The sequence below is a fragment of the Equus przewalskii genome, chromosome 1 (assembly GCF_037783145.1).
Source record: "Equus przewalskii isolate Varuska chromosome 1, EquPr2, whole genome shotgun sequence".
In the NCBI taxonomy this organism is placed as follows: Eukaryota; Metazoa; Chordata; class Mammalia; order Perissodactyla; family Equidae; genus Equus; species Equus przewalskii.
This window is the reverse complement of record NC_091831.1, coordinates 147,131,068-147,141,689: the sequence shown is the minus strand read 5'-3', so window position 1 is coordinate 147,141,689 and position 10,622 is coordinate 147,131,068. Positions and strand designations below refer to the sequence as shown.

Sequence of the window (10,622 nt, the reverse complement as noted above, 5' to 3'; positions counted from 1 at the left end):
GGGGAGAAGAAAAAAAACAACATCAAAAAGATTGGCAACAGATGTTAGCGCAGGTGCCAATCTTAAAAAAAAAAAAAAAAAGATTTCTGGTCATCACCCCAGACCTACTGAGTTAAAATATTGAGGAAGGATGCAGCTCAACAAGTGCCCCAGGTGATTCTGATGTACCCTAACTTTGGGGAAATGTGGTGTACAACAGTACTTCTCAAACTTGATAGAAATGCAGATTCTGATTCGGTAGGTATGGGGTGGGACCCAAGACTACAGTTCTAACAAGCTCCCAGGTGTTGCCACTGCTACTTGTCCATGGACCATACTTTGAATACCAAGGCTGTGGTGAAGAGAGAACAGGACTTGGCATCAAAAAAACCTGGGTTTGAGTCCTGACTCTATAAATTAGTGGCTACGTGACCTTAAATGCAATGAATTACTTCTCTGCCTCAGTTTCCTTGTTTGTAAAATGGGAACTTCTTTGGGGTTGTTGTGTGGATCAAATATTTAGAGGAAGCTATACGTAACTAGGGAAGTGAAAAGACAGCCAAGGGAAAATGAAGTTAGATATCTGCCTCGTGTCAAAATAAAAGATTGAAATGTAAAAATAAACTACTAGAAGAAGGTACAGTGAAGATTTATAACATTTTTGGAAGGAAAAAACCTTTCTAATCAAAACCAAAGGCAGAAATTATGAAAGAAAAGGTTAATAGATTTATCCACAAAAAAGTAAAAGCTTCAATGTGTTTTTAAAAATATATAAAAAACAAACCCATATAAACATACTCTTGCCATATCCAGAAATTGCACTTCCTGGTATTTACCCAAATGAGATGAAAACTTATGTCTACACAAAAACTGCACACAGATGTTTAGAGCAGCTTTATTCATAATTGCCAAAACTTGGAAGCAGCCAAGATGTCCTTTGCTAGGTGAATGGATAAATAAACTGTGGTACATCCAGACAATGGGATATTATTCAGTGCCAAAAAGAAATGAGCTATCAAGTCATGAAAAGACATGAAGGAACCTTAATCCATATTACTAAGTGAAAGAAGACAACCTTAAAAGGCTACATACTGTGTGATTGCAATTATATGACATTCTGGAAAAGGCAAAACTACAGAAGCAGTAAAAAGATCAGTGGTTTCCAGGGGTTAGGGAGGAGGGAGAGAGGCACAGGAGGAGCACAGAAGATTTATAGGGCAGCGAAACGATTCTGTATGATAATGTAATGGTGGATACATGTCCAAGCCCATAGAATGTGTAAAACTAAGAGTGACCTCTAAATGTAAAATACAGATTTTGGGTGATCATGATGTGTCAATATAGGTTAGGTTCATTGATTGTAACAAGTGTACCACTCTGGATGTTGGTAGTGTGGGGTGTTGATAGTGGGGAGACTGTGTGTTGAGGGTACATGGGAGCTCTCTGTACTTTATGCTCAATTTTGCTGTGAATATAAGACTGCTCTAAAAAAATTCTGTCAAAACTAGTATATATATAAAACAAATAAATCCATAAACAAAGGCAAAAGACAAATTGGGAAAAATATTGACAGACATATATGGTGGATATATTTAATTAAGGATATGAAATCTTTAAAAAGATACTATAATATTATTAAGAAATGAATACTCCATTAGAAAAGTGAGCAGAGGACATAGACAACTAATAAAACAAATACAATGGACCAATAAACATTAAATGATGCTGACATCTACTGATAAAGAAACACAAATTTAAAATAAATAGATAACATTAAGAACAGCAGACTTTTATTTTTCTGATACAATGTCTAGTGTTGGCAAGGGTGTAGAAAAAGGTACCTTCTCATATATTGGTGGAGATGGTGTAAATTGGCAGTTTTCTGGAGTCTATACTTATCAAAAATCTTCAAAATGCACATTTGAGACTTCTGCTTCTGCAACATCAAACTTAATGGTGAAATGACTGAATATTTTCCCTTTAAGATCAGGAACAAGGTAAAGATGTCTACTGTTACCACTTCTATTTAATGTCACACTAGAGATTCTAGCCAGTACAATAAGGCAAGAAAAAGAAAAGTTAATCCGGATTGGATAGAAGAAGGAAAACTGTCTTTATTTGCAGAAGATATGATCATCTATGTGGAAAATTATATGTAATCTACAAAAAAGCTATTAAGACTAATAAGTGAGTTTAGCAAGGTTGCTGGATACAAGCTACATATACAAAAACCAGCTATATTTTTATATACTAGAAATGAGCAATTGGACAGTGAAGTAAAAAATCAATATCTTTTGCAATAGCATCAAAAACATGAACCACTTAGGGATAAATCTAATAAAAAATGTACAAGTTCTATACATTGAGAACTACAAAGCATTTCTGAGAGAAATAAAGAAGATCTAAATAAACAGAGATATATACCATGCTCATGGATCAGAAGACTCCATATTGTTAAGATGTCAATTTTCTCCAAACTGATTTACAGGTTTAGTGCAATCCCAGCAGACTTTTATGTTTTTAGAAATTGACAAGCTGATTCTAAAATTCATATGTAAATGCAAAAGACCTAAAATAATCAAGACAACTTTGAAAAATAATGAAGTTGGAGAACTTACACTACCTAATTTCAAGACTTATTGTAAAGCTACAGAAATCAGGATGGTGTCGTATTGGTGCAAAGACAGACTAATATATTAATGGAGCAAATAGAGTCCAGAAATAGGCCCACACATATATAGTCAATTGATTTTTGATAAAGCGCAAAGGCACTTCAATGGATAAAGAAAAGTGTTTTCAACCCATAATGCTAGAACAATTGGATAGCCATATGTGAAAATGTGAACTTTGATCCATACCTTGCACTGTATATAAAAATTAACTCAAAAATGATTATAGACTTAAATGTAAAACTTAAAACTTCTAGGAGAAAACATAGGAGAAAATCTTTGTGACCCTGTGTAGGGAAAGGTTTCTTAGATAACACCAAAAGTATGATCCATGAAAGAAAAAATCAATAAGTTGGACTTCATCAAAATTAAGAACTTCTGACCTTTGAAAGATACTGTTAAAAGAATAAAAAGACAAGGCACAGACTAGTAGAATATATTTGCAAATCACATATCTGATAAAGGACTTGCATCCAGAATATATAAAGACCTCTTAAAACTCAATAATAAGAAAATGACAATCCAATTTAAAACATGGAAAAAATATTTGAACAGACACTTTACCAAAGAAGATGTATGAGTGGCAAATAAGCACATGAAAAGCTGTTCAGCATCACTAATTGTTAAGAAAATGCAAATTTAAATCACAATGAGATACTACTGCATACCTACTAGAATGTCTAAAATTAAGAAGACAGATGATAGCAATTGTCGGTGAGAATATGGAGCAACTGGAACTCTCTTACATTGCTAGTGGAATGTAAAATGGTACAACTACTTTGCAAAACAGTTTGGCAGTTTCTTAAAAAGTGAAGCATACACCTGCTACCCGACCGGGGAAGGGAGGAGTGGGGGGAAGGATTACAAGGGGCATGAGAAAACTTTTGGGGGTGAAGGATTTGATCATTACCTTGATTGTGGTGACGGTTGACAGCTGTATTCATCTGTCAAAACTCATCAAATTGTGTCCTTTAAATATGTGCAGTTTATTGCATGTTAATTAGACCTTTATTAGTTGTTAGAAATACTCATATTTCTTGACTCAGGGAATTTATCCTGAGGAAATAATAAATGTAAAGCTTTATCTAAAGAATGTTTATCAGCATCTCATTTATAATAGTGAAAAGCTGTAATTAGATGTTCCCCATGGAGGATTAGTTAAGCAGATGATGGATTTCTATGCAGTCTCTGAAAATTGTGTCATATAAGAATGTTAACGACCTGGGAAAATGCTCAGAATATATTTTTTAAGTGGAAAAAAGGCAGATTACAGAAGTGAATACATGCTATTGCTATTGAAAACAGTATGGCAGTTACTCAAAAAATTAAAAATAGAACTACCATAGGATCCAGCAATCCCACTTCTGGGTAAATATGCAACAGAATTGAAAGTTGGGTCTCTAAGAGACATTTGCACACCCATGTCCATAGCAGTACTATTCACTATAGTCAAGAGGTGGAAGCAACCCTAGTGTCCATTGACAGATGAATAGATAAACAAAATGTGGTATATACACACTGAATTATTCAGCCTTGAAAAGGAAGGACATCCTGTCACATGATACAACCTGGATGAACCTTGAGAATATTATGCTAAGTGAAATGAGCCAGGCACAAAAAGACAAATAGTGTGATTCCACTTATATGAGGTATCTAAAGTTGTCAGATTCACAGAAACAGAAAGTAGAATGGTGGTTGCCAGGGGCTGGGGGAGGAGGAAATGGGGAATTGCTCAATGGGTGTAGCGTTTGAGTTTTGCAAAATGAAAAAGTTCTGGAGACCTATTGTACAACAATGTGAATATAATTAACACAGCAGGACTGTACACTTAAAAATGGTTAAGATGATATACTGTATGTTATGTATTTTTTACCACAATCTAAAAAAATGAATGTATGGGATTTTTGTACTTTTGTAAAAAAAAAAAAAATGAAAGTATCCAAGGAAAGGATGAGAAGGACAAACCCCCAAATAGTAATGATCTCTGAGTTTTGGAATGATAAATGATCTTAGTTTCCTTCTTTATGTGCATTAGCAGTTTTCAATTTTACACAATAATCCTGTTCTTGTTTATAATCAGAAAAAAAATTTAAGGAAGACAAAAAATTATTGTCTTAAAAAAAAAAAGAAAATCTTGAAAGAGCCTGGTGTGGAGCATCCCCCACCATGTCTTGCTTTTCTTCCTTCTCCGTCTTCATCCAGCTGCAGCGACGGCTTTCCATTCCTGTTCCGTCCTGGGTGGAGTGCGAGAGCCACCCATGCTCCCCGGGAGGGTAATCCTGCATTTATTTGCAAGTTGTGATACTCCTGGTTTTCTTTCTTCAGACTAAACAATCTCAATTGCAGTCACCTTTTCATCTGAATCCAACTGTTTTTTCAGGTTAAATCCTATGACGGGCAGTTCTACAGGGAGTGCCATTAGTTGCCTGGAAATTTGTTGTATTGAGTAATTCAGCAGATAAGTATCTTGGTAATAAGACTCCCAACTTTTTGCTATATGGAAGTTTGAATTATAATTCTTGTGAAAAGGTTTTTCTCCTTCTTCTTGGTAATTCGATGGTCCCAAGTTTCATTCTAGATGGTGTTCAGTGTTGGCTCTGAATGTATACCAAGTCCCGCGTCTTACTCTGAGCACCTTAAGTTCCAGAGCGGTTAAAAGCCGGGGAGACACATGCTGAGGTTAGAGGAGGCACTTGGCCTGGAAAACGGCTTCTTCACTCTCAGACTCGCCTCTCCTTTCTCTGGGGCCACTTACCTGGGCCACTGCTGCCACTGCAAGATGTAGCTTGTAGGACATACAGATGGAGATATCTGGTAGGTACTCACAGCAAGACTGCCAGTTGCCTATAAATAGTCCTTCTTCAGCAACAGAACTCTGGGCACACTGCCACCCAGGTGAAAACAGAATTTTCCAGCCTCCCTGCAGTTAGGTGTGAGCATCAGACCAAGTTCTGATTGCTGATATGTGACCTAAAGGATGAGTGGGACTTGCAGGAAGTCTCCCTTAAAAAGAAAAGAGTTCAATTTTTCTCTCACCTTCTTCCCTCTTGAAGCCTGGGATATGGATATGATGGCTGGAGCTGAAGGACTCATCTTGGACAATGAGGCCAAGGACTACACAAGGGATGGTAAATCAGAGCTGGAAGGAGCAGGAACCCTGATGAATCATGGAAGTGCCATGCCAGCCTTGGACTACCTCCCTGTGGCTTCTTTTACATGACTATACTTAAGCCACTATGTGTCAGGTCTCTGTGAGTCAGAGATGAAAGTAATTCCTATCTAATACTGAATTTGTTACTAGAAATGGAGTCTGCAGTAACAGAATCCAAAACGTGACATTTGCTTAGTGGAAGAGGGAGAAGGTCAACGTTAAGGATTCAATTATCACAAGCTGGGATTTAAAACATGGCCACACATTTTTCTGGACACGTCTCCTACCAAGAGACAGGATCTTTGTCTTCTCCACTTGAATCCAGGCTGGCTTGTGAATGCTTCTGCCAGTAGAGGACTGTGCAAGCGATACCATGTGACTTCTGAGGCTAGATCATAATACGCCATGCAGCTGCCACTGTGTAACACACACCCTTGGAGCCCTGGGCTTCCATTTAAGAAGACTGACTGTCCCAAGATCACCATGCCGGGGAGGCCACATGAAGGTGCTTTGATAGACAGTTGATCAGACTGAGCCTGTCCTTCATCCCTCCCAGCCTTTCCAGCCCAGGCACCAGACATGTGAATGAAGGAGCCATCTTAGATCCTTCAGCTCCAGCTTTCTGAGTCCTCCCCAGTAGCTCAAGTCATTTGAGCTGAGGCCCCACACATGGAGCAGATAAAAGTCATTCTTGCTGTGCCCTTTCCACATGCCTGACTCACAGAATCTGTGTGCATAATCAAATGGTGCTGATTTTATGCCATTATATTTTGGGGAGTTTTGTTGTCCATTACTGGAACAGCTGGTAATTTTTATTATCTTGTTAAGATAGAAGTTCGTTTTCTTTCACAGAAAATAAGTCCAGAGCTAGGGAGACGAGGTCTGGTTTGGTGTCTTCATAGTCAGCAAGAGCTCATGATGGGTGGAGCTCCAGCAGCCATATTGAACCAGAAGGCAAACTTGAGGATAGCAGAAGCAAGTGTTAAAAGGAGCCTGGGTCTCTGATAAGAAATAGAGAAATGTCTTCTATCTGGTTTAAGCCACTGCAATTTTAAATCTTTCTGGCTATGTAGCAAAAGTAATGCTAACTGGTATAGAATTTGAATACATGAATCAAGAACTTAGGAAATTGGCGTGGCTAGAGCTAAGGGTTTGAGAGTTTTCCAAATAGAAGCAGTAGGTGAAGTCCTGGGTGTAGCTGAGATTGTTTAAGGAGCGTATAGGGTGAGAAGTGGGGAGAGCTAAGGAGAGACCCTCAAGGAATACCAGCAATTAAAGGAGAGCAGGGGCAGTGAGGACAGGGAAGGGGTTTGAAAGTGGGAGGAAATCCAGGACAGAAGGTGTCCAGCAAACATGGCCCCTTCCCTTTAGGGCTGGGTTGGCAGCCCCTTATGTGTGTGCCTTGTGTACACAGCTACCCTGGAACTTTCTCTTTGTATTGCAAGACTGTTTCCAGATTAGGCCTCCTACATGGGACCAGAAGGAAACTCCTTGAAGTGTGGGGTCAATTGTTCATCTTTTTTTATTGTCCCAGGGCCTACCACAGTGACTGGCACATAGTGGGAAGGCAATAAATTTTGCAAGTGGAACTGAATTGACAACTGCTGTTGGCAAGGAAGTCACGGGAAGGGAGGGTTTCAGGAAGGAGGGAGTGGTCAGCAGTGCCAAATGCGGAGAACAATCAAATCAGATAAGGCCTGTAAAGGCTCAGTGTTTCTGGCAATTAGGAGGCCACCGGTGACCTTGGAGAGAAGTGTGGGGAAACACCTACTGCAGGACGGGGTGACTGGGCTGTGTGGCCCCTGGTGTGCTGGCTGCCCTCTGGGGAAGGAAAGGGGAGGCAAGGAGGGAGGGCCACTGAGGGGAGAGGAATTTCATTTAATTTTTCTGTGTAATCACATTACAGGCAGAGAGCAGGGAACCTGAGGAGGGGGCCTCCCTGACCTCTGCAGCACGCTGTACCCTTGCCCTTCTCAGAGCTCATGATGCTTTGTCCTTGTACCTGCTATGGTCCTTGCTCCTCTCCTGCTCTGTGACATCACCAGCATTGTTTGAGAAGCTGTCACTAACTTCTCAAGTCCGTCTAAAGATCTTTTCATGTTCTTCTCTCCAACCCCAATGTAAGTTCCTGGAAAGCAGAGGCCGCCTACTGCCGGCTGTGTACAAGGAGGCGCTCAGCTGCCGCTGGCTGCCCTTCCTTCCTCTCCATCAAGGCTTCCTGCAAACCATCTGAGCTTCCAACGGCCTGGGTCAGCAAGATCCGGGCTCCATGGGCTGCTGACATGGCTTCATAAGAACAGAGGAGCCCCCCACCACAGGAAGGTGGGGCCCCCCCAAGAGGAAAGGGAGCCGGGGAGGAGAGGAGGGATGGGATGGAAATGGCCTTCTCACACCTCTGGCAGTGGCCTATGGGAAGCCAGGAGGGATGCAGGCAGGCGTTATGCATGTTTTGCAGCATCAGATAACGAAAGCAGCTGAGTCAACAGCATTTACCCACATGGCCATTTATTCTGTGTTCAGAAATACAATGACTTTATAAACCTCATCTTACATACTTTGATGAGCCCAAGGCAAGGCTGCCTTCACCTTACAACAAACAGGTCTTGCCGTGGCTCACTCTGATAATTTAAGGAGAGCCTGTTTGTTGCAGATGGAAAGAAAAGATGTCAAAGTGGAGGCAGCTGGATGCTCCGGTGGCGGGGAGGGGTAGCATCCCAGGTTAGCATTATCTGGGTGGGGACCAGTTTTGCAGGTCCAGAAGCCCAGGTTATAGGCGCCTCAGGGGAGTTGATAGATTCGTACTTTCCAAGCTTATGGGAGGGGGAGGCAGAAATCCACACCTCTCAAACTGTAATATGCATAGGCATCACCTGGGGGGGTCAGTGGCGAGGAGGCGGGAATCTCCTTAAGATGGAGATTTTGATTCTCTAATTGGGTATGGCTGGGGCGGGGCCTGAGGCTCTGCATTTCTAACCAGTTTCCCACCACACTTTGAGTGGTGAGGACATAAATTGGAGGTCAATTTTTCTAAACTTTGGTACCTGTCATCACTCGTCTCCTAACAACCACTGGACCGCATAGGGAGCATCATGGCCCAGAAAGAGGGCCATGTCTTCCAGGTTTGTTGGGCTTCATGTGGACCACATGCCTTTCTGATCACACCTTCCATCAGCCTGGGCATCTCAATGTCTCAGGTTACACAGCTCTGTGGTTAAGTTCCCAGACCGATGGGAGGGCTGGACGCTTTGATTAGGCTCCTCTGTGTCCCAGGGCTTTCCCAGCGATTCATCTGGAAGCCATCTTTAAGGATGAGCCTCTTTCTCAGAGCTAACCTAGTGCTTTCTGGGTCGATCCTTCCTAGTTTCATTTTCTCAGGGTGACTCCAAGAGTTGGGATGTGCTGGCTGTGGTGTTTACATGATAAATAAGAGGAATCCCATTTAGAAACAAATAATCCCATATGGAAACCAGAGAGGAGGGTCGTATGAGAACTGAGATGTGCTCCTGGAGCAGGTTGGTGAGGAGCGTCGGCCTCTTGGAGTGGGCGGCCCTGGGCAGCATCACCCACCTGATGCCTGACTCCTTTACCTGCCCAGACATCCGTGAGCTGCATCCCAGGCCTGGTGAACCTGAGCTGCAGACTCGGGCTTTGCCTGGCATTTCGCCAGAGGAGAACCTCAGGCGGGACCACAGGATCACCAGTCCTGGGCTCTGAATGGCTCAAGAGGGGTCGCTGAAGGCTGTCACCTGTTTGGCTTTGCTGTTGAAGAGATGGGGACATCTCTAATGCTCCATCTAGATCTTCTAGCATCACACTTCTTATTAACACCCTGACTCATAAAAATAAAAACCACAAAATATAATTGCCTATAAAAATCACAGGAATATAATTGCCTTAAATTTAAAGCATTTTTCCAGGGGACCCTGAGTGCTCCTCAGGTCTTCTTGTGCGTTCCCCGAGCCTCCGAGCGAGGGGGCTGAGAGGAGCACAGAGGGGAGGGCCCTGAGCTCCAGTTCTGGGTCTGAGGTTTCTGGGGAACCCGCCTCTCCCTCAGGCCAGGCTTTCATTCTCCACTTTCAGCATGTGTGCAAGCCTGCAGCTATGGAACCCCCTTCTCTCCAGGGAAAGGTTTAAAAAATTCCAGTGGGTTTAAAACCCCAATATATCTTCTTGTTATTTTCCTTTATCTCTTTCTCTCTCCCTGTCTCTCTCAACTCTTTTCAATTTTTAGATTTTGATAGAAAGCCCGGGCCAGCCAGCCTGCACCCCTTGCCAGAAAGCGGAGCCTGCTGTGCAGTCCGTCAGCCCTGAAGGGCTCGTGCCTCTGATGGTGGAAGCAGACACAGGATGGGGAGGCTCCCGGGGACTTAGGAGGGACACTGGCTCTTCAGGCGTCTCTTCTTCTCCACTGCCAGCCGCAAGGCCTGAAGGAGCCTGTCCTTGTTATTCAGGATGTTGTACTCGGAGAGCTTCACCAGCTTGTCGAAGGCGGCCTCTGTGTACGTCAGCTCCTTGGTGGCGTAGGGAGTTTTGGGGCCATAAATGTCGACCTGGCCCTGCTCCAGCTCCTCGGGGTTTCGCTCCACACCTGGGGGCAGCAGGACTCACTATAGACCCTTGTCATGTGAGGTTGCAATGACTTGTTTGTGTATCTTTCCCCGGGGCCTGCCCCTGCCCACATGGGCACACACACCTGCATGAAAACGTGCACACACATGCACACTCACACCTGCACAGGTGCACACATCCTCCAAGCTCCTCAGGGCTGGCACGCAGCTTGCCCATCTCAGGACTGCCCTGACACCAACACAGCCCCATGTGCA

The 10,622-nt window shown here is 42.8% G+C and overlaps 1 protein-coding gene across 1 annotated transcript in view; it reads right to left on the bottom strand.

Annotated features, from left to right (window-relative positions):
- Nucleotides 1-8,287: 8,287 nt before the first annotated feature.
- Nucleotides 8,288-10,622, bottom strand: part of PLA2G4E (phospholipase A2 group IVE) — a 34,766-nt gene continuing 32,431 nt past the window's right edge. Inside the window, exon 20 of the mRNA XM_008518610.2 lies at nt 8,288-10,387. Coding sequence (XP_008516832.1) covers nt 10,167-10,387 — 221 coding nt within the window. The 3' untranslated portion in view covers nt 8,288-10,166. The remainder of the gene's footprint in view (nt 10,388-10,622) is intronic.